At 38.9% G+C, this 25065-nt stretch overlaps 1 protein-coding gene across 2 annotated transcripts in view; it reads left to right on the top strand.

The window, feature by feature from the left end:
* The window catches only part of NOX4 (NADPH oxidase 4), a 106399-nt gene that overhangs the window by 76804 nt on the left and 4530 nt on the right, over positions 1-25065 (top strand). For both annotated transcript variants that reach the window (XM_017819660.1, XM_017819661.1), the window contains exons 14-17: positions 14508-14627; positions 18535-18643; positions 19199-19267; positions 21317-21417. In XM_017819660.1, coding sequence (XP_017675149.1) covers positions 14508-14627; positions 18535-18643; positions 19199-19267; positions 21317-21417 — 399 coding nt within the window. The remainder of the gene's footprint in view (positions 1-14507; positions 14628-18534; positions 18644-19198; positions 19268-21316; positions 21418-25065) is intronic.

Genomic DNA, 25065 nt, shown 5'->3' on the forward strand with positions numbered 1-25065 from the left:
GGACCACTCTGAATTGAGCATCCCCAAATAAACACTTATATCCGCCCCATTTCACGGAGGAAGTTGTCCCAGCAGCTGGGCTAGAGCGTAGCTCAGAACTAGCAAGTCTTAAGAATTGGCAGTGGTAGAAAAGCCATCTCATCCTATAGTACGTTACTGTAAATGTTAATTAGCCTCAATCATGAGGATGGGAGTTGGCTGCTGGGAGATAGTGCCCACTGGGCCAAGCCTAGCCCCAAGGAAACTACTTCTATGACCTTGTCAAGTGGTTTGCAAGAATCACAAGTGCTTTTGAATGACCAGACAGCTAGCAGCTGGAAAACATTGTTAGCAGCTGCAGAACTGCAACAGCCCATGATATTAGCTGCCAAATCCTTTCTGAGTGTTGCCTAATTAGCTGGCTAAGGCTGCTCATGAGCAGAATTGGAGACAAAAGTAGATAAATCTGAACACAAAAGCTGTTTGAATAAAAGATATACACTGATTTGTTTGATAGTGAAGATAAATTGGATGATATTCAGAGTTCCTGGTTATTGTTTTTTAAGGGAAGAATTTTGTGAGCTACAGATTTGTCAGAAAATTACCAGTCTAGGCCTCCGCACCTAGAGTGAGGTATCGCATGTGTCGAGTGAGCTGATTAGTGATGGGTTTCTTTGGAATCATGAATGTAGTGACATTTTTTCTTCCTTTAAAGCAATGAAAGAAGATGTCTTACAGGTACTAACCAGAAAGAAAAGATATGAAAATCATTTGCTTTACAGCCTAATAACTTTCATGTAACGGTTTGCTTTATGACTTCATTATCCATTGCTGTCAAGGTATCTTTATAATACAAGGCTAAATTAAATTTGTGTATGATTGAAAGTCATTTAGAATCAAATTCTCATTTAAAACCAAACATTTAAAACTTCTGCATTCCTCAGGAAGCTTGTATAAGACAAAATTGCTGCATACTCCAAAAAACCGCATGGGAGCGGGATCCCAAATCCACTTGACCAGTATGGCAATTATAACCTATACTACAACCTATGCAGTTATCAGTGCAAGTATTCTGTGTATCCTCTCTGCTTTCAAAAGTACTCAAAAATGTCTAGTGAAAGCCAAATTTCCAGGTACTGGGGTCTTGTTTGCCTCTGCATGGTCCATCATGATGTTACATAAGGATATTATAGCTTTGTATTTCCCTTTACTTTATACTATGTCTTTAAGATTAAAGTAGAATTTTTAGGTACATTACTGTTGGTGATTTCTAATATTCTTAAGGTTTAATTACTTCTTCTTTTTTAGACAAATCACCATAACAGATTAAACATCTTTATTATATTGAACCAATTCTGAAGGTCTTACAGTAGATTGATTTTTTTTTTTTTTGCATGGATAACTGAAGTTTCCTAAACTATATTTGAAATGTGAGCATTTATTTCCAGTCTTTTCTCCAAAATGAGAGTATTGCATCCCTTCTCAAAAGACTTTGAAAGCTATTTGTACTTTATTTTTTGTTCCATACTTCTTACCTTGCTGGGGAAAATACAGCAATGACAGTAGTTGTTTACAATTTCTCCATCACCTGGTGTTATTTTACCAAACCAAGGCCAAAGAAATGGTGGTAGAACTGTGTCATGCATTTTCTTGTACTTCAACTTGGATAAGGCAAATCATGAAGATGTAATGTTGTCTTGTGAAGGGATATAAATCTGTTGTTCTGGCCATTTGGGCACTGTGAAAATGAAACTTTCTGATCTTAGTAATACATCAAGAGCGTCTCCTGCAGTTTTCAAGAGAAGTATCTCTAGGATTTCAGCTCATCAGTCTATCAGTGAGAATTTAAAGGTGGAGAAATACCTCTCAGTTTCCTCAAATCTAGGAAACTGGCACTTCATTCCAGCTGGTGTAAGGTAAAATCTGGAGTTGTGAACTAAACTCAAGCTTTCTGTAATTTTTTAGTATAAGTTGCAAGAAAAACTAAAAAGTACCAAAATCCATTTTTTAGGGTGCTGCAGTGGGCAATGTAGTGTGTGTGCCAGTTTTTCTGAGTGAGAAGGGCAGGGACTTCTGGTCTGAAGGATCATAGCTGATCTGAAGATTGTAAAAGTCATTGGTTACATATTTCAGTTATGCCCAAGTGAAATGCTGTGCCACTTTCCATCCAGAAAAAACAGAATTTCTGTGAAGGACAGTTGTTACATGCCAGCCTCTCCGTTAGCCTTGTTTTGTTTCAAGGAAACAACATGGAATTTTGCTTCAACTCACATGTGTAAAATGTGCTGCTGAACTGAAGTAAAAAGAAAAAAAATCTAAAATGTTTGTTTTCTAAATTACTTGGAAGGGAGCAGTGATGCTGAATATTATGTGGTCTGAATGGAGGGAGGGAGGGAGGAAGGAAGGAAGGAAAGGAATGAAGGAAGGGAGGGAGGGCAGATGTAACTTTCTGGTTTATGCACAGTCCACACATTACATGGAGAACGATACCTTAATTCAAAAGAACAGGTTTACTTTATGGCATCAGCAGAGCAAAATCTAATGAGCTTGTTCAGTGACATAGGGCTCTGGCTGTAATGAGAGGCTCTGGGCACTGCTCTTCTGTGACATGCCAGTGATGTTGGCATTGATGGACAACCTGTGCTCCTTCCGTTGTGTTGGGGAGAAGAGTTTAAGGAATGTCTTGTGAATTTATTTGTGAATTGCTGTGTCCTCAGGAGAAAACAGGCTGAGTTCAGTGTCTCCAAATCTTCTTTCACCCATGGTTCCATTAGCACTTGAACATCTAATTCAAAGCTCTAAGTGCAGCAGAAGGGTTGTCCCCTGAAGCTCAGCCCCTGTTTCCCTCCTTCCACAGTCAGCCCAAGCTGAGATGATGAACTTTTCTAGCTTTCACTGCTCCATCTGTAGCAGTTTTTTGCTGTCTGAAAGCATTTTTGGCTGTGTATCACATTGTGTGCATGTATACATGTATATGTAGTGACATATATACATGTCACTACATTGTATACATGGTTATCACATGTGTATACACATTTTGCCTTCATATTGTTAGATGACAGTAACTGGCTGTGTAGTGGTTGATGGTTAACTTTTTTTTCTTGGTGCATATTTGCACTACAATTAAGGAATCCACTTTATAGAATCAATGCAAACAGTGGTTAGCAAAATTTGACCTGTCCCTCTCAAGTCATTTGATAGCAAAATAAAACAGGTTGGCTGCAAACAGCTCTAAAAAGTACCACTGAAGCTTAAGAAATCCATTTATCTCTGTATTGGCTATGCCAGCTGTTTGTAGTCAGATGTGCCCCCCTCACTGAATTAACTTTTTTGTTATTTATTTGGCCCTGCACTCACATTCTGGCACCAGTGAATAGCATCTGCACCATGTAGAAATGTTTTGGCAATTATGAGCCAATTAAATTTGGCTCATTCCCTTGTTCTATTCTTCTTGTGATGTCCAAGGAGAAGACTCATGACTGAAATATTCAGCATCTATTAAAAAAACAAAAAGAGTGTCTTGATTCTACTGAGTCTGGGGTCTGTTTATCTCTGTACTGAAGGTCCCTTGGAGGATGAAAGTTCAAGGGACATTATACCATTAAAACTTCTTCTCAGAAAAATATATATCAAAAGTACTTCTTTTTACATTTATGGTTTTATTATCATTGGGTCACTGGTGTTATAAAAAACCCCTGTGCACTTAAGTATTTGAACATTGTCATCTAAGGTTAACAAAACTGATGAAATACAATTAACAAGGAAATAATAAGGATGATGGCTTTGTCCACAGTCAACTTTACCCTTTCTTTATTTTATTTGTCTTGGCAAGGCTTCTCCAATGAGATATGAAGCTATTGTTTACCCTTTTTTAAACTATCAGGTTTAAAACTGTCAGATAAGAGCCATCAGTTGGGCAGATGGAAACTGTAAAACAAGGAATCTCTAGGAATACTCCTTTGTGTAATGTTGTACTCCTTTCCTTTTACTTGCTCATTAAGGATTGTGATCCATTTATCGATGGGGTTTGTGACCACCATTACAGGAGTATTTATGGGCCTCACAAACTTTTAATGGAGTCATTGTTGAAATTCTCTTCTCTGTTTGAACCTAGAGCACTGGGATTTCATCCACTGTGTACTGTCCATTTCGTGGTGTATTTGCTTGCAAATACAGGTACCACAGCAGGATAAATAGTAAAAAGCAGACTCAGTATATGTATACACTTGTATAGTGTATACACCTTTTAGTCCCACAGGTCTAAATACTGATATCATGTAATTCAGTGGCATTTTTTGCCCCTTTTTTTGTTCTGGAATCAGATTTTTTTTCCATAGGGAATTCAGCAAAGTATTGTCTAAATAAGAATACAGCACAGTTTTTTAAAATATAAAAAAAAAAAAAAAAAGAAAAAACCAGTGCTGACAGGTGGCAAGCAGCAAATAGTTCTTAAGCAGAGACTTTTAAAAGGAGTGAAATATCAAATAGGCAGCAATTCATCTTGAGATGTGTTCTTTCAATATATATCAAATAATGAATTATAAGGAGGGAGATGTAAACACCAAATTAATTAAATCATTGGATTTAATTACTAGGGAGGATAATATAGTTCAGAGCAAATGTAATGAAATTTCTGAATGATCTGGCAAATTTTAGGAGATGGATGGAAGAAAAGGACTATGAGTTGAAATAGTCAGAAATGTCAGACTGTTCACCAAAAGAGAAATTGTCATCCTTGAAGAAGAAACAGTGACATGGGGTGGGGGAATTGTGGGGATCATACTTTATAACAGCCTTTTCTCTATGTGTATCAGACTATGAAACCTATTAGAATCATAGAATCATTAATGTTGGAAAAGACCTCAAAGATCATTGAGTCCAGCCTTTGATCCATTATCACTATGTAAACTAAACCTTAGCAATAAGTGCCACATGCAGTCATTTTTTTAACACTTCCAGGGATGGTGACTCTACTGCCTCCCTGAGTAGTCCGTTCCAATACTTAACCACCCTTTCAATGAAGAAACTCTTCTTGATGGCCAACATGAACCTCCCCTGGCACAGCTTGAAACCATGTCCTCCCATCCTGTCACCAGTTGCCTGTGAGAATAGACTAGCTACAATCTCCTTTCAGGTAGTTGTAGCGAGTGATAAGGTCCCCCCTGTGCCTCCTTTTCTCCAGGCTAAACAACCCCAGCTCCCTCAGCCAATCCTCATATGACTTACTCTCTAGACCCTTCCCCAGCTCTGTTGCCCTTCTCTGGACACGCTCCAGCACCTCAATGTCTTTTTTGAAGTGAGGGGCTCAGAACTGGACACAGTATTTGAGGTGTGGCTTTGAGTAAATTTAAGCATTAAGCTAATTAAACTTAAACTAAGTATCCCTTATCTTGTGGAGGGGAGTTCTGAGAACGTGTTGTTACCTGATTTCACCAAAACAAAGAGTAAATCTGAGGATGTAAATGACATTCTGGAAATGGCAGTAGATCAGCATAAGGGAGATGGGATTAAAAGTCTGGATTTATCATCCTCTCTGACTGATCAAAACTGGCATTTTAGGTTAGACCTGAGGCACAGTCCTGTAATCTGCATTTCACAATGACAACAAACATGATGGGGATCAGCTTTACTGGTGTGGAGCTGCAGGACACTTGATTTTGTGCAAGAAATCTCATGTGTCATGATTTGTTGTGTCTTTATAGAGTGGCAAGACCAGTCATACACAGTGTATATATGCAGAGCAATTTCGGGGTCCTGGTCAACAGGAACGGGTATTGAACCTACAGGAAAACTTTCTTTGGCTTAGATCCTGACTCTATGCCAGATGCTGTGATGCCCAGCCTCTGCTCTCTTCAGTTCCTTACAGTCACCTTGCCCTGCAGCAGTGTTTCTCACCCAGTGGGTTGTAGCCCTCAGGATATTCATGAAAAGCAGAGGTGGGAAAGGTTAGGAGAAGAACTGTGTATTTAAAGTACTTAAACAGTAGTCCCCTCTCTGTCTCTCAGCAAGTCACTCATCTGTTTTGTTTGGGGTCACCTGTCCTCTCTAAGCTTCTTGTATATAAGTCATAGAAATGCTAAAAATCTGTTTCTATTAGTACTCTTACAGCACACAGAAAGGTAAGAGCTTGAAGGAATTTAAAAATTCAAGGGATAAAAATTTCTTTATTTTCAATAACCCAAGAGAGCTCCACAGAGGCATCTTTGTATGGTAGGAACAATGACACTGCCACCTATGAATAATAATGTCATTATACAGGTCCTTGGCAGGACTGAAACTGGAACACTGCAGACAGTAATAGGCCATTCACTCTGAAAAACAGAACTTGAAATAAGAAGTTGGAGCATGTTCAGAGAAAAACAAAGAGGTCAGGATAGTCAGAACTGCATTGAACTCCTCTGTGATGTAATGCAGTATATTCTCTGGTTGCTTGATAAGCTTCTGCCAGTGAATCTATATGCAGACTCATCTCTAGGCTTCTGTTGACTTCAGAAATTCCTTCTCCAAGTTGGGTGATCTCACTCTTATTCTGTCATTTTACTACAACTGTGTATGGTTTGCTCTACTGTTCAACAGGTTTTCTTTCTTTCCATTTTGGCCTTGCCAGTTTTCTGTATCCCTTTCCAGATACGAGACTGTCTGCCTAAGGAAATGAGCTTGTCTGACCACCAGTGAACATCTGGAAACCATCTGAAGTTGAATTATCACTATCTTGCAAATCTCTTGTCAGAGGAATATTTAGAGAATGTCTTTTCTATGCTTTCTAGCATCTAAATTCAAGCATAGATTCTTTATAGACCCAAAGCAGTAATTACCTGCTTCATGAAACTGCCCTGAAGGAAACTTACTCCTATAGGCACATTCACTGGCCTGTATAGGATGTGACGCTTATGGAGAACATCTTTCCATAAAGAAAGTGTAGCTATGACAGACATTTTCCTAAAAAGAGTTTTTCAGAAAAAAGATGGGCTTGTAACTGGACAAAGTCACTTTACTTACCCAATGTAAGCCCTAAGACAGAAATGAGTCAGCAGTGAGACATGACAAATTCTTCTTGGGACTTTATTACATTTCAAGTAATTTTTGTGCTTCGGTTTACTATATATTAACAATCTAATTTTATTGCAGGATTAACTACTTCATTCCACCAGCAGAATTTATTGTGAGATTTGTCCTTCTTTGTTTTTTCTTCATATTCTCTTCATTTTGAATTCTTCATCTCTACTTGATCTAGTCCAAAGAACCTGAGCAGGCTGACTTTGGAGGGAACCATGATGTGCCTGGCCTTGTCTTCAGATTGATCTGCTTGCTGCCAGCTCTATCTTCCAGCAGTCCAGTCAGCTGCTTCTCTTCTCCCCTATTTTTTCTGCAGATACCTAGCTAGGATTTTAAATCCTGCATTTGTCATCCTTCAGATTTGTCAGCAGAAGCCAACTTTTGTTTTCCCAGCTCAAAGGTGTAGTGGAGGTTGATTGTGTCGTGTGTTTCTCCGGGAACCAGAACAGGGACGTTTGTCCCGGAAAAGTGCTGCCCTACCTGTGTCTGGTCCCTTCTCCAGCCACATTCTGTTCTTTCTCACAGTGTGTTATTATCAACAATACTTGGCTGTAGTTGCCAACAGTCCTTGTTTGGCTCCACAGCTATTTATCCAGCTAGTGGTGTTTGAAACATACACAATAGCCCCCTTGTCTTCTAGGCTTCTACAGATACTGATGCTGCAGGTACTTACACTGATGTGGAGACATGGGATATCCTGTCCCGGTCAGTATACTTTACCAAGTGAGGAAGAGGGCTAATATTGGCAATACTTCCATGCCATGTATTAGATGGCAACTCTGAGATGATCACCAAAGGGAATGGTATAGGCAACAAAAAGCTTCCTGTAAGTGTTGAAAGAGGCCAAAGATCAAATACAGAAGTGCATTACTCTAAAGCAGAAATTCTACTTGCAGTGAGACAGACACATAACTACTGTGTCAGTGAATGAGTTGTGGAGAAATAAAGCCAATTTATTCAACCTGATTGTGGTTGCTGGTCTAAAGCATTTTATCACTTAATCATGTAACAACCTACATTTTCAAAAGGCAAGTTGAAACAGGTCACTAGTTGCAATAGTCATCACAAATACTCTTTATTTTTCTTTATTAGCTGAAGCAGAATTGGTAGGACACAAGTTTACAGAGAGACAAGGCACTTCACAAAATAAAAACTGTAATTGGTAAGGAAAAAAGTCTAAAATTGGATTTCTTGTTATAATAAAATTAAATTATGTGATCTTTAATCAAGTGAATACATTTTGGAAACATTTTATAAAAAATGACCATAAAAAGGCTGCCATGGAGAAGAATTAATACTACATTAATTAAGAATATTGACCCCAGAATATGGAACAGAAAGTACATGTACTTTAAGAGAACAAAGTTGCCTCAATACATAATTATACTTGATTGTAGTTCTCACAGTGGTTTTATAGACCTTTTCAATGGAGTAAATGAATAGTCTAAAATGTTGCTTTTATCCTGTGATAGTCAGCAATGAGTAATCAGAAATATTGTTCTCAATAAATATTCTAGGCAATGTTTAGATAATTTTATTCAATTCTGAGGAAAATTAACTTGGTCTGAGAAGTTGCCTTCAGATTTCTCTAGGAGTCATGAGCAAGGAAGAGCCTCATTTACAAGATTGTATGTCAGCTGTGCAAGTCTGTTTTCTGTTACCATCAGTGGTAGTTCAATCTCCATGCTTTTTTGAATGTCTTATTCATAGTTAGGAGGTTCTTTTCTTGTTCTCTACCATCCTCCTCACTCCTCTGTTACAAGTCCGGTTCCCAATAGGTTGTTGTACAACTTTTGCTGCTGTAATGTTCTAGCCTACTCCTATGGTATCTTGTTTATGAACCTGTACTGTGTCTCACAGAAAACCATGTAGCTCAATTAGGGGTTTACAGGAGGAGCCTTATCCATAAAAATGCAGGTACCTGATCCACTGTTTCACTTTCTTGCCCTTGTCATCATGCCTTCAACTTTATTTCCTCCTGCTAAAGATGCTGTAAAACTGGAATTTCTTATTTGGTCATCTCTGGGCCCTCGAGAGTATAATAAGCTAAAGAACAGGTGATTTTGTTTTGTTTTGCCCAGTCAAGGAGAAATAAATAGAATTAAGGATTACTAAAACCAATGGCTCTTACACGATTTTAAAAATCATAGTTTGGCATGTTTCTATGGGAAGAAAATCTGATGCTAATTGATTCTGTAGAGTTTGGAGCCATCTATGTTGTTATAATTGGATGCTTCACTAACTGATCAAGAAATCATCTTCTGTAGAAGGGAAAAGGAAACTTTTACAATTTCTGGTACATATTGTAGGAATATGTTTGAAATTGAAGGGAAAAAATGTGAATGATTAATCAGAAATTAAACTCGGGCACTTAATAAAATCAGAAGAAAATGCCTAATGAAACCTGAATTAGAATCACAACCCTTTTCAATCTTGCACAAAATAGTATGTAAAGTGAATTGGACCCACTGGGTTTTGCAGTCTTACTTGTCTAAGGGGCTGCGGATTTCTTTAATGGAAACATCATCCTTCACAATTTCGGGAGAACACATGGGAATCTCTGATCTAAGATGCCAAATGTCACATTTTGTGACACTTTTAAACCTTGAAAGCCATTGTAGTTTTGGAAATCCATATGAACCAAGGATGGTGTGCTTTGTTTAGTGGTGGTTCTTCTTCTGTAAAAGGCTTTTGGTACTGAAATGCTGTCAGTAATCACAACCCCTCTGGAAAAATAGCATCAGAGTTTACACTCATATATTGAGGCTTAAATAATGACATGAAGTATTATATATTGACTTAAAAAATGAAGTAACTGTCTTGATTTTTGTTTCAGAAAATATTTGAAAATCTCTGATGGTAATAATTGCAGCTTCTTTGAAAAATAAAATCCCGTCATTTGTTGTAGCTAGGTTTTTAACTGAGAACTGTGAATTGAGCCTTGGACTCCAAAATGTTCTAGGACACTGCAGTAGTTAGTTTTGCTGTCTGCAGGCCTACCAGATCAAAGACTGTCTCTGCTACAAGGTTTAGATTTGGGTGGTTTCCAGTAATTCTTCACTAATGTCAATTATCTTAGTGCCCTGAAGAAACAATCATGCATCAGGAAGCCATCGTGATAGACAAAGTCACACAGCAGAGAGATAAACCAACTTAAACTGGAGAAACAGGAGACAACAGAGGGATACAGTCAGACGGCAAAATTCAGGAAACAGTGAGACAGTACCAAGCCAGAATATCACTGAGCTACAGTGAGCACATCAGTAGTCTGTTTTTTCAGCTATCAGAGGAAAGAGGAGTCTTAAGAAGGAATTTGAAGAGAGATAATGAAATAGCTCTTCAGATGTCTACAGAGAGTCCCTCCCAGGCATGAAGGGAAATGTGGGTGGAACATGGAGGCACTTTTTTGAATATTTGTCATGTGGGGGTGGAGGCTGGTATTGTGGGTTATCAGAGAGGGGGGATTGCATCTCTCTAGTGCATCAGAGTTACAGCAGCAGAAGAACATAAGGAAACTGCTTCAGCCATTGCTCGGTTCCTTGGAGTTCTCCGGCTGTATCCACCAGTACTTAGCTGTTGTTTTGGTAGGACAAGTAAAAGAGAAGAACAAGCATGGTAGGAGGGTTGTTTAACTATTGAACTCAATGGTGTAGGAGTTTTATAAGGAATTGGGAGGGATTCAGCTCCATTAGCTGTATTGAGTATGTCTTGTGACTGTATCAAGAAATTAGTATGCTCACACAAAGATACCTACATGTGGGTCTTAGTAAGAACTGAATACCAAAGATATAAAATCTCATGCTACTGGGTGAAATTCTTACTCTTTTGACAATGGTAAGAGCTTTGCCACAAGTTTCAACCAGACTGGGACTTCACTTTTTGTCCTCTATACAGTACTTTGTATCCAAGCATTTTGTTCAGCTTGCAAACGATGATACTTCTTTAATTAAAATTTCCTACAATTTCTTGAAATAACTCCCCTATCCATCTGTTATTCCACTAATATCCCAGATAATATCTTACTGTAAGTCCCAGAGAGCCTGGAAAAAAATGGTGTTATCATCATTTACTGGTGGGTAGTGAAGTACAATGTAAGCATTAAACTTTTCTAAGGGCACCTACACCCTGAAGTAAAGCACAGCATGGAGATCCAAGTCCAAGAGGAGTGAGTAGGTATCTCCACACATCACTGGGCAATTCCTTATGGAAGATAATAACTTGGGTCTCAAAACCAGTACAGCTGCCTTTGTCTCTGAGACAATGTCGCCCAGTTTAGGGACAGCCCCATGTTACTGCAGTTGCATTGCCCAGCACTGGAACGAGCTGGTTTAGTGCTTGCTGGGCCGTTTTGGTACCACTGTACTACAGAAATGTACTTTAAATAGAAAATATTTTGACCATCTATCTGTAAGATGCTTTTTAATAATGTGCTCTGCTATTTTTTTGTGATGTAATCTGTTTTGAAGAGCTTTTCATTCTGTTTCTGAGCTAAGAAGTTGTGCCAGAATAAGTGAGAGCACTCCTAAGTCTGGAAATGAATACATGTGGAAAGAACAACTCATTATTTGAATAAGTTTGCCTGAAGGGTCAATTTCTTAACTTTTAGTAAAATTCCATTCCCTGCCTTCATGTTAATTAAATTAAAGCTGGGGGAATAGGAGAGCATAGCATAGTAGTGTGATATATCTGGGGCACAACTCAGGAAACAAAGTCATCTTACCCCCCTTGGCTTGACTTGTCTTTTTATTGAGTGCTGTGAGATTTCATTTGCAATAATGAACTACTTTTATGCAAAACTTTTCAGTCCTACCAAATGAAAAGAGGAACATGTTGACAAGAAACAAAAATTGCATAATCTCTGCAGAAGTCTATGACTGAATCACTACTCTGTTCAACCCTATGCCTTTTGATATGGCATCAGAAGGTTTCTTGCTTTCACTGACTTGAATAAAAGAAGGTTCAATTCCTAAATGACCACTGCCATTAAGGCATCAGGGCCACATTTATCTTAGTTTTAATTATCTCCGTATTAAATGGTGCATGTTTATGACATCCAACAAAATCTTTCAGGGAGATAATGTTATCCTTGGAATCAGTCTTTTCAAGCAGTCTTGTGGAGTGGGTTAACTCAGTAGCAATATTTCTCCACCTTTTTCCCCATTTCTCTTTCTCACACTTGGAAGCAGTGACTTCTGGCTGTTCTGTGCTGGACCACATGCAGACACAGCAGGAGGTTCTTGGCTTTCTGATTGCATTTGCTATCCAAGCAACTGCTCCTCACTCCCTCAGAGGAAGACACAGTGGGCAAATAGAAATATTTTGCAGGCCAGATGGGGCTAATGGACCACAAACTGGAGCAATCCGACCAAAATACATATTTAATTGCAGGTTATTTCTTAAATTTCTGGCATGCACTGTGCTTGACTAGTTTCTGGTGACCGGATCTAGTTTTTGCATATTTCAGCTCCTGATCGTGTCAGTGATATTCAGTGGCACTCAGACTTCCCAGGAATTGCTTAATCCTTTCTGAGATCAAACATACATATTTCAGGTAGTCCTCAAATAGTGCAGTTATGCCAAGTGGCACCCCTACAGTATATGACTATTGTCACATCCACTGTGGTAATTTCTCGAAAAATATGTTTTGCTAGTTTGTTTTTATATTTTTTTGCTTGTGTTTTTCACTCAAAATCTTGGCTTTCTGTATCCAAAGAAAAGTTAGTGCTTCTTGTCCAAAATGCAAGGAATTTCCCTCAGGCCTGTGTTTTTGCCCTTCATACCTTTAGAAGCAGTTCTCTAGATTTCACCAGCTAGGCACGGTCTGCTTAGGATAACATGTATAAGAGGTATGCCAGGAATGACATGGGACCTCAGTTGCCTGTCTTTGGTATCCAGTTGTTTTGATTTTTTTCTTTTTGACATACTCTGATATCCCAAAATTTGATCTCGGTTAAGTCTGTTACGTATACATCTGAGACCCGTAACATTTGTGGACTTCTTTCAGAATGTCCTGTGGACCAGATTTATTTCACTGTAATGACCTGCTTCTGAACATTTCCTCTGTTGCTTATTTAACTAATAGATGCTCCTTCACCTGCTCAGTCAAATGACAGTGCAACATTTAGATCTCTTGAAGCAGCTGCTGCTGCACTCTGCACCAGCAGTGGTATCATTCATTAGTGGAAAATAAACCCTTGTTAAGCAAATGTGGTATAAAGCATTATGTAACAGGAAACATTTAATGAGCAGATACTTAAAGTTCTGTTTATATTGTATACACATGGCCAATTAAGTTTGTCTTGGCCCAATTTTGCAAAAGAATTTATCTGTATTAAGTAAGGAGTGGATTTGTTTTTCCAGTATTCCCATCATGCTGGAACTAACATACCTGACTGTGAAAACTTTTGAGATTCTCCAAGAGAAGGTTTGTAGAATTCTGTAGAGAATAAAGACAGAAATGAGAATAAGCATATTTATGTTGCAGATTGCCTAGTTATAAAGTTTTGTTACTTATAAAAATTTACTGTCAGCATTTCCAATGCCTTCTGATAATGTCTGTGGCTGTGCCAGTGTCTTCTTCCTTTCTCTTCAGGCAGGACACCAAGAAGGGAGTTTATAAGACAGGGCATAGTTAAGGATCACCCTCCAGATCCCTCAGAAAGTAGGTACTTATCTGTGTTCAGTTAAGACATTGTTGAAGAAGGAGCCTAACATATTAGGCATCCAGATGTCAGCAATAGCAGAGATCTGGAAAAAATTTCCTAAAAAGGATCATATTGGCCAAAGACACCCAAACAAGATGTTGTTTTGACTGGTAAGATGATGCCAAGGATCAAACCACAAAATTAAAAGAAACGAGATCAGACTGAGTACTTAAAATTATGGCTAAAATCCAGCCCGCAAAAGGAAATAATCAGATGAGGGTTGGAAGACTTTGTCTGGGAAAAGAGAAGTCTCTTCTGCCTTTATTTCTCTGTCTGATGTTATAAAGGAGAAGCTTATGCCCTTTCATTATGTAGAGTATGCACAGTCTCCTAAATGATCTTTGAAAACAAGTGAACAAAATGGTTATAATAATGAGAAGCATGAGTCAAAGAGGAACAATTTGGTAATTTTTTTCCCTCTTCAGAAAACCTGTATAAGGTGAACCTCACAGGCAGGCCTAGCCAAAATCTTTTCAATCCTGCGTAGACCCACCAAGTTGTTGTTTCCAGTGCAGCACTTTCTTTGCCATCTAATGCCAGACACAAAAGGCAACCATAACTTAGTCACCTCCACTTGTTTGATTAAAAAATAGCTTGTCTAATGATGGAATGGACCAAGAGATTTTATATAGCAGTTTTTCATACCACCCGTACATTCATTTCTGTCCACATAAAGCTTTCCAGGGTTTTAATTCCAGCTCACTTTTCTTTTCCTCTCTCTGATTTTAGCAGCTTTCTCTAAAAGTGTTCTTCTTGCTCTTTATGCAGACTGTATGTGGATGGACCTTTTGGAAGTCCCTTTGAGGAAGCCCTGAACTACGAGGTCAGTCTCTGCGTGGCTGGAGGTATTGGAGTTACACCATTTGCATCAGTACTCAACACACTGCTGTAAGTGAGCTGGCTTTTCAAAGCCATTTCCCCCCAATTTACAGTAGCAGTGCATGTCAGAAAAACTTTGAGAGTCTTAAAAAATTTCCACTGGCATAAGCAAATGACTTCTTGGAGAGATCTAGAGGACTGCGATATCCCTGAAGGGCATAAATTATCTCATACTGACTGTGTAACCCAAAGAGTTGTGGCAGAGTTTTGCCAATAATGCACCTCGACTGGGACAGTGTCACTAGCCTTTGTTTACTTCCACCAGCCTAGCTTGTGATTAATGTAGTCATAGTCCTTCAGCTAGGCTTGTTCCCCTAGTCCCAACTCAGATGAGGCTGCAGACTATAATTGTGAGTTTTTTAAAGTCAGGCAGTTGTGACAGTCTTTGTGCTGGAAATGCAGGGCCAGCTCTCCTTATTTGACTTTTGTCAATATGTAAGTTTAAGGTTTTAAAAGAAAGGGATCAACCTGAATTCAGATAGTATTCCGATGTTTAACTACATTTGAAAAGTTTAAATTTTAGGTATGCCATTTTTCTTATTTTTGTTTCTTGTTTCTCTCTCTCTCCTTTTTAAAATTTTATTTTAATTTAAAGCCTTTGACATTCTATGCAGATCAAACCTTTTGCCTCTTGTTCTTCTGTTGCATTGACAACATGACATCTTTTGCTGTGTGAAATAGGCTTGCTTTTGTGTTTGCTATTGATTTCTTTTTATTTGTTAGAGTATTGGCTAAGAGCTCCAGTCACAGGTTAAGCATCCCTGTTTCAAAGGCCCAGTATAAACAGCCAACCAAAGGAGCAAACCTTCCCTGAGGTGCTGAGAGGCTAGCTGGCTTTGCAAGGGCTTTAAAATGCACAACTAAAGCATTTGTTCCAAGATGAACATGCCAATGATCAGCTCTAACTCCAAAGTGAAGCTGAAGTAAATTTAGATGCTGCAAACCTTCTTATGTCCTTAATCCGGGCTGGACCTGACAGTGCTAAGTGCTACTGCAAGTTATTAGCCTCACCTGTCTCATAGTGCAAAAGACCTCAAAGAGCATCTTGTGCTTCCTCATTTTCTTTTCTTTAGAGTGTCTGAATCATCCTCTCAAAACTAGGGTACATTTTTGCTGAAAGCCTAGAGTTCAGGCAAATAAAATTACTGTTTTCCTCGTGATAGATTATCCTTGATAGTGTTTAGCAAAAATGTCACATACAATGATAGGCCATCAACAGGTAATGAGATGTTTGCCTCTACCAGTTATCAGAGGATGTAGGAACTTGCACAGACATTGCCAGAGAATTGTAGTGTCCAAAGGATTTGGCAATGTCCATTTATCTGCATAAAACCATAAATTGGCTTCTAAGGAGCCAATTCCATAACCTACCCTTGTAGCCACTCTTCCCGTTGTGCACCATACAATATAGAGGGGAACCATTCTGGGAAAAAGTAACAATCTTAGTCTACTTCCCTCCTCTGTATTTAAACATCAACAAAGCACTGTTTCAGTGGATGGTCTACCTGTGTCTTTGCCCTGACTTGGAAGCAGAAATTGGTATGAACATGCTAACTACCTTACAATGCCAGCGCTGCAAAACAGCGAGGCCAGTCCTATTGTGTCAAGGACATGCGAGTCTGAGGAAGATCAGAAGCCTGTTGAGGTGGTCTTTTGTTTCCTGCTCCATTATGTTCCTGTTGTATGTACATAATTTGATTCCTGTTCCTGCCCTTCCCTCCACTTAACTGTTGAACCCTATGCCCTATTTTAAGAAAATACAACGTACTTTAAGGAAAGCTAGTGGCTTTCATGCAGTAGGGTCTGTAAATAATGGCTTTTATTTTGAGTGGAAGTAACACAGAAACATGCAAGAAGTATTATATACATGTGGATTGGGTTGTAATGGGAGATTGCACCTTTACTGCATAATATATCTTGCTGGAGGTAGACCAGGCATATGTGTCTGAGATGCTGTTTTAAATCTATGCTTGACTTGTTTCATGAAGTCTTGCAGTCCAGCCTCTTTGTCCAGCTGCAATGTTTCATCACCATGAATGGTGTTTTGTTACTGAACTGCAGCATCTCAATACAAAATGCCTTGCATTTTTTTCTTCTTTTGTCCTTTTTATGGTGAAAGGCACTTATTTTGCTTGCTATTGCTTATAGTTCTCATTACATCTGACCAGATTATGACCCTTCCTAAGGGCTTGTCTTAGTCTAGGCAGTCAGAAAGAGATGGAGGAAATCTTGTTTGACAGGTCAGCAGTTTATAAATAAAAAAGTTGAAATCAGGACTTGAAAGAAACTGTACTCCCGTCTTTTTTTTTTTTTTTTTTTACTCTCTGTGGGAAGTTTACATGAAAGGTGAGTTCTCAGCTTCTCTATGCTGCTGAAGTGCCTCTGATGTCTCTATCCTTGCTCCTCAGGGCAGGGAGCAGTATGAGGAGGCAATTGGAGGTGATTGGAACCATCACTTAAATAGATCTATTAATACTCTTCTAATTATACATATTCCAACTTTAGAGTTTGGAATAATGCACAATGGGTATGGTGAGGTGTATCATGAAAGTTTTTTGATTGGGTTTGGCTCCTAGGATTAGCATTTGAAGTGAGCGGGCTATGGTCTTCTCTATCTGAAAATTATTTCAGAGAAAAAGGAGGAAACAATCTATTCACTGACCATTTCAGTGATTAGAACAACAGAAAACAGTGTTGGCCAACTAAGAAAATACTTCCTGAATATGACAGCTCGCAAGGGGAGAAGAGTCACACTTCAAGGGAGAAGCACACTTCAAGGGTCCAAGGTGAAATGACTTCTTTATTAAAATGGTGCTCACCTTATATAGGGTAGGGAGAGAACATTCTAGAAAAAGGGTGTAACTAGGGACGAGCAAGGGCAGAGCATGCAAATTAAGAGGAGGGCACAACCATATATGGAAAAACACTGCAACGCAGCAAAAAACAACCAGTGAGAGAACAGGGTTCAGGGCCACAAGGAATAAGGGAATTTACCAGAAACCTGGGGTACAATATAAGGGAAATTATACAATAAAATAGGAAACATAACATAAAACCCAAAACACATATTCTTCCATAATCCGCAAAAGTTCATATCTGCTTAGATGATGCTTTCTTCTGCAGGGGGACTATTGAGTTTGATGCTTTCTTTCCAATTCTCATTTTTGTACTCCAACATGAATATTTGTGCTTTATTTGAACTCCTTAATCATCAGGTCATTTTTCATTTCTATTTTATTTACCAACTCATTCAAATCCTTCCTTTGTGCTTATTTGTGGTTTAATTGAATTAGAAATCTGACACAAGAGTCCTGTTTTTGTAAATGCAATGCCAGAATCTGCCTGTGGCTGCACTTTACCCACCAGCATTTCCTAAGGTCTGTAATATATCACACAGTCTCCTAACACAATGAAGCCCTGATTTGATTTGGTCTTTGTGATTTTGCTACTATTATTAGTTGTAATCAACCAGAGCCTTTCACATATAAGGGCAGAATTAAGTCTTGACATTATTGCATTTGTCAACACTTTCCACTTATGGGTCGCTTTATAAACCTAGTAATGAATTGACATAATACACTTGAACTTAGAATGTCTCCTTTTCTTTAAAATAAAAGTTTGATGATGATGCATGAATCCATATTTGCTGCCCAAATCATCTGTATTGCTGACAACTTCTAGTGTAGAAACAGTATCTATGATGGCTGTTAGCTCTACATTAGAGATTTAATATTCTCAGAATCATTCGAATAGGCTGCATTGATCAATTCAGTGTCTAATGTATCATAGCTTGAAGAACAACTTAGCAGTTAGCCTTTAATGGAAATTCATGTTTCTGTTAATGAATATAAAGCATATTAATTAATGTTTCTTTTAAAATGATAATTTTTAATTACCCACACATTTTATTTTCAAGGGACGGCTGGAAATGCTACAAGCTCAGAAGACTCTACTTTATTTGGGTGTGCAGGGACATTGAATCTTTTCGCTGGTTTGCAGATCTGCTCTGTATGTTGCATAACAAGGTAATGGGTGTTTGGAGGGATACTGACAACTTAAGTGCAAGGTATGTCCACACCACAAAACTGGCATGCTATAGAGAATGGTAACCTTGCTCAAAACAAATGAGCTCCAGTGGTAGTTCTGCTTGGGCTGCCTGACCTAGGCTCCATTTATTCTTGGAGCTGCATGAAACAGTTTGAGTATCTATGACCAATATTTTATTGCACACTGTTGCACTTATCTGTGTCCATCCTGCTTTGCAAGATGGAAGAAGCACATGCAGGCTGGGAAGTCTGAGTGGCCTTTAGGCATTGGACAGTAGCCAGATCGAGAAAGGAGGGAGATTTGCAATTTCAGGTGGATTGTAAGAGCCGTGTAGCTTCCAAAACCAATATTTTGTACACAGCATGATGTGCAACATTCACAAAGGGGTGCTATGCAATCATATCTTCTCCATTAAAAAGCTTACTTCACTGATGCTGAAACCTATATCCCTCAGCATAGAAGGCACAAGTGACTTCACACTTAGATTAAGAGAAAGAATGTTATTTCACTAGCTCTTTTTATCATCCTTCCAGCTTTGGCAGGAGAATCGGCCAGACTATATTAATATCCAGCTGTACCTCAGTCAAACAGATGGAATACAGGTATGTGGCCAAGTGTTGTTTGTAAACTGAACTAGACCTTGGAGTAATAGGCAATGCAAACTATCAGTCAAAGGTAGAAAGGGGATTACTGCAGATGTTAAAAACAGGAGATGAGGCCATAAACTCAGATGACTGATTCATTACTAGAGAAAGAGAGCCAGTCCATCCCTACAGCATTAAGACAATCTAGTTTGGTGCCCTTAACTTGCTTAGGTGTGGGTAGAAATCCATATTTTCCTTTTCTAGGAAAGAGGTCCTGCCAGGCCACAGACCAGGCAGTTGGAAATGTTTGATGGGAAATCTGCATCGTTTCTGGGCTAGGAATCAAAACAGAATAGTTCTAGGAACTTGCAAGCTCAATCTTCTCATATATATTTTGAGAGAAACTAGCTATTTTAAAAAGCTTTTTATTTCATTGCCTCAAATATAGACAGAAAGTAGAAGTTTCTTGATGTATGAGCCTGAAAATTATACTGAACTGTCAATTGTCATGTATTACCAAACCCTAGGCTGGGCTAATTCCCCAAATCTTGGCATCTCCTGTAACTATTTACGCTAGCAATCTTCATTTTACATTATTTAGCACATAAGCCTAGATACAAGTCTTTACCCTGCTATGTCAGGAAGCTTTCAAGTGACTGCAGGGGGCCCAGAACCAAGCCTAACAATTACTTTTTAAACAAGAAATGCAGTGACAAACCATACCCAAAGGATTTTGATCTGCTTAGTATGGAGATAGCATAACATTCACAGCTTTGGTAGGAAGACTAGTCTAAATGATGTGATAGCTACAGTAGTTATGACTATGACAAATGTACTGTCTGGACAACATATGTCGATTGAAATGGGGTACTTGAAAATACCTAATTTATGAAGCTGGTATGTAATTGTTAGCTTAAAATTAAAAGCAGAAGCAGGACTTCAATGCAATGATGCAGCAAAATTGAAATAATAGTCAATTCAAAGAAAGTGTTCTGATATTATGGATCAAGCAGCTGCTGAATTTATTTAAATCAGCTTTTTGGTTGAAGTCTTTCTTTAAAGACACTTTTTTTATGGCTGTTGAACAATGCTGACATAAATCATAATGCTGTTCATAATTTCTCAAGGGGGAATTAAACTCAACTCTCCACTGCCATATAGCTGATGTGTTCACTGCTGTTACTCCAAAGTGCTGACTGCTACCAAAAATAGGGCAGTTTCATTTCATGCTCCCTTTGCAGAGAAGCCCTGTGCCTGTGTGGTAAGAGGGAGCCAAGCCCACCCTGCAGCAAATACCTCCTGTCTATAAAAGCCCAACAGAGGATGACTTGGCCAAAGCTCTGCGTTTGCATTGGTATGAGCAATGTCTCAGGTTGTTCAGCAGAGGAGGGAATGTGGGAGCCTAGATAAGATGTAACCTCTCTCTGCCTTTCTGTCCCATTAGGAAAGCAAAGCAAGGAAGGGTCATGCCCTGCAATGGGAGGGCATTCCACCTTATCAAAATGCTGTGAGTTAGCATTGCTGAAATGGATTTGGTTCCATCTGAGGAGCAGTTTTAGTTGCTTTCTGCTCTCAAAGCAGTTCAAAACAGCTGGCAAACTACTCTCAGGGAGAAAAGTAAGATTTCCCTTGTTACTTTTTCAGACCTAGTAATCTTAATAGTTACTTGTACAAAGTTAAAAAAAGGCTTACTTCAGACAGAAATATGATTTTTGCATCAGCAGTGTTTCTTCCAGCTTAGCATTAAAAGGCAGTGAGGGAATGAGTAATAGAAGTATGGTTATTGTTTTATGGCTTAAATAAATTGGTTTAAAAGAAATGTGGAAATTAATGAGCAGCTGCAGAGGAACAATGTATAATGAACACCGAGGAGAACCATTGAAAAGGTACTGAGCAGAGGTACTGGAGCATAAAATAGCTGCAGTTTTAATCACAACTCTTTGGTACTTGTGCTCAGGTTTTATATCTCAGAAATATGGCAAGTCAGCCAATGTCAGAAATGGGAGCCCTGGGTGATATGAGGCAATTTGCAAATCAGGCACAGTGGAGTTTTTTTGTTTCTTGCAGAAAATAATTGGTGAAAAATATCAAGCTTTAAACTCCAGGCTTTTGATTGGACGACCCCAGTGGAAACTCCTGTTTGATGACATAGCAAAGTGTAACAGACGGTAAGTTATAGACTGCTTGAAGGATGCCACAGTTTGATGGCTGGGGATATCTGTGTCTAGCTATGTTGGTATGAAAATATTTCTGAGTTTTATCATATAATGTAATGTTGAAATTCACTAATATTTTGCTGTGAGAGGTAGCCTGTACAAACAGAAACACTTTTTTTTTTTTTACACACACAGAGCAGTTCAGCTTTTTAGACAGCTATGTTCAGTGTCCCAGGAAACAAAAGTAGCAGATTTTCATCTCACTGCACAGAGCTTCCCTATGTTCTTGTCCATGGCAATGTCTTGCTTTCAACATATGCTGGTTTTATATATGAGGTTGCACTTTTTTAAATTCTTGACTTCTCCTATAATTTTCATGATTTGTAGTGCTAGTTTACAAAAAAAAATCACAAGGAAGACCTTGACTGACTTGTATTGTTTTTATTCGGAGGATATATTGTCTTTGAAGATTTCGGGCAGTTTTTTATTCTTTGTTAAGACCTGGCAATGCCTTTTTACTGTGCTAGGAAAACATATTATGGTCTGAAACAAGAGGGTTGTAAACCAGAGAAGACATGCAGTTAGACTATGGAATGTCTTTGTCCAGATCCAGCTTTGTTGGTTGAGTATTTTACCCCCCACTGATAGTTTTTTGCTTCAAAAGCTATTCTGGTAGAAGGGATTGTGTGAATCTTCCCTAATCTACTTTTGGCAATGTCAGTGGTGTGGAAGCAAACCACAGTAGCTGTTGATAGTAATCTGGGTGCATCAGGTTGAGAAGTGCTTGCATGTTCATCTGCAAAATTTTTCCTCAAGAACTTCTTGTCTTCTCTTGCACTTGCAAAGTGAAATCTGCCCATGGCTTATTGACTCTTCTCAGGCCAGATATGACTGAGGACACTGAGCCCTGGTTCTTGAGAAATACTGAGTACCAAATGTATCACGTTGGCAGTGTGAGCTGCTGACAATATTTTTCTTGGATTCAGATCATAGAGGATGTTGTGGACAGGGTCCCTTGTCAGGACATTCCAAAGGCTGCTACAGAGGGACATCCATGGTAGAATTCTCACACTTGGAGAAGGGTTTTAGAGTAAAGAAATATGGGAAAGAAAGGGAAATATGTCATGGAAGCAAGCTGACTCTCTGGACTCAGAGACCTCTGCGTAGAAGACTGTTGATCTTTTATGCTCCATGCTAATGTCTTTTTTTTGTTTGTTTAACTGTGTGAGTGCAGTTTTAAAAGATGAAAATTATGATTTCTGCCACTTCCTTGCAAGGCTGTAAGTGCACATAATATAGATTAAACTATTAGTAGTAGTCATACTTGCTTTTTGTTTTTTGCTTTCCATTGCATTACTCCTAATTAGATTTCAAGTACCATTTTCTCTGCGTTTTCACATGAGACCTTTAAATTGTGCCATGATTTTCAAACAAGGTGTCTTTTAGTACCTAAATAACGTTCCGACTCCTTTGATTACCTGCAGCTTACTAAGATGTACTCTTTGTCAGCCTTGGTCACCTTTTTATCAGGGTTTATACAGGTCTATATCTGTAGACATAGTTACATGAAACATGATGCATGGTACTGAAACCTGTAACAACTTCAGCTGTCCCACAGAAATTTACCTCTTGTAGGTGATTATTCTCCATATTTCCTTGGATGAGACAGGAACTTCAGTTTTTCTCTATAGTCCAATTTCTAGGTCTGCTATTAGCTTTATTTCAGTTCCTATTTCTCAGTAACTTTCCATGTAGGTGTCCCTGCTGCAACACAGAGATGAAAAAAACCCCAAACAAAACAAAACAGGTCAATCGAGTTGTTTCCAACATCTGGTGCCAATGTTCAGGCTTTCAGATTTGCAATCATCCCCTTGGGCTTGTTTATGTGCAGCTGAGATATTTTCCAGTTTTTATTTGTGATTTTAGGAAAAGCTGCATATAAATAACAGGCAGCTGGCAAAGCTCTCACAGTGTAGCCGTTTGATTGCTGTGTGCTTTGTGCATTGTTGCTGTTGTTGCTGTTTGAGTCCCAAATAAGCAAAGTGCACTTGTAAGTGTCTGCGCTTTGCCAGACCTTCAAAGCGTGACATAGGGCAACCCAGCATCAGGTTCCTGATCCTTTTTTCTGGAAAAGAGGAGCAGACGCATGCCATCTACTGTCGATATTTCATATGACATCTGCAGTCCCAGCAATGTACATTGGGACTGTTAATATAACAAATTACTGGTCTTTTTTTCCCTGCTTTTTTGAGGGGGATGGAGCAGCAGTCTTGTTCCTGTTCAGTTGGGTTCTGTATGAAAAGCTTACACTGTGCTCAGTTTTGCTTAGGTCAAATGGGTGTGTCCTCCAGGTGGAGACTGACCTAGAAAAAGACATGAATATCTGTAGGAGAAAAAGGCATGGAGCACCATGATACATTTCTCATGTGATGTAAAGGAGAAACATCTCTCTAGAAATGAATGTGGGATTTAAAACAGGATCTTTTTAAGTCCTGACTGTATCTTCTCAATGTAGCAAAGCATTTCATCTCTCCCTCACCTCCAGCTGTTCATAAAACGGATGTACGAATATGTGCTGACCTACTCATCCCATAGGAACACTGAAGCCTTACTTGCTTAATGCTCTGAATGAGTAAAATCCTGCACTGATGTTTATAATTATTGCAAAGAATGGCCTAGAATATAGATTCCTTAATTGTAAACATGTTAGTGGTATTTATAAAGATTTTCAGACATAGCACTACACAGCTACCTGTTTTCTTCTAGCAACAAAGTAAGCCTTTGTCCCAGACAACTGATACACAATTAAAGTCCCTCAGCTCAGGGTAGTAAAGTGCTGCTCCATGTAGTAGCATCTCTCAGCCACCTACCTGCTTGTGTCACAGCAACCTGGCAGGAGCCAAGCTGCTGGCAGAGAGGAAGGTATCTGCAAGCAGGGAAGTCAGTGACAGAGGTGAGGGAGAAAGTGGGACATGAACTGTGGGAGGTAAGTGGTATGTGGGGAGATGTCCAGAATAGATGCTGGTGTTGGGTATCCTGTGAAGGAAGTCTGAGAGCCTCTGGCTCACTGCACGAGCAGTGGTTCACCAGGGTTTTGGAGACGTTATTAGCCACAGGTCTCTTTTGTGACTTAGGCAAATCATTTAACCTTTCTGTGGTTCTGATTACTAGTCAAAAATTCTGTGTACCTTGGAAGGATGTTGCTGGGATGGGAATATATTAGCAGTATGTGCTGCTAAGACATGTCTTTACTTTAGTGGCAATTTATATGTAATGAAAGGGAGAGGGGCAGACAAACTCTTTGGGATTTATCAGTTGGTTGTACTAATTAGACTAATGAAAAAAAAAAAACAAAAAACCAACAACAACATTAATTCTCTCAATTAAATACACAGTAGAAAACAGATTCTTGCTGGCAGCTCATGAATCCTTTTTCTCCAGTGTGCACAGATTAGAGGGAGTTCAGAGTCTACAGGTGCTGAGAAATCTTATTTGAGAGCAATGAGCAATAGTACTCTCATTATTGCTGAAAATTCAGCCACCAGCACAACATCCCTTGCCATTAAAAGGAGTACTGCTAGGACAGGAAAGCTTAATAGGTATATATAAGGGTGAGAAAAGAATGGGTTATAAATATTTGCCATGGATTAATATGAGAGA

The sequence above is a fragment of the Lepidothrix coronata genome, unplaced genomic scaffold (genome assembly GCF_001604755.1).
Source record: "Lepidothrix coronata isolate B3197 unplaced genomic scaffold, Lepidothrix_coronata-1.0 Scaffold76, whole genome shotgun sequence".
Taxonomy (NCBI): Eukaryota; Metazoa; Chordata; class Aves; order Passeriformes; family Pipridae; genus Lepidothrix; species Lepidothrix coronata.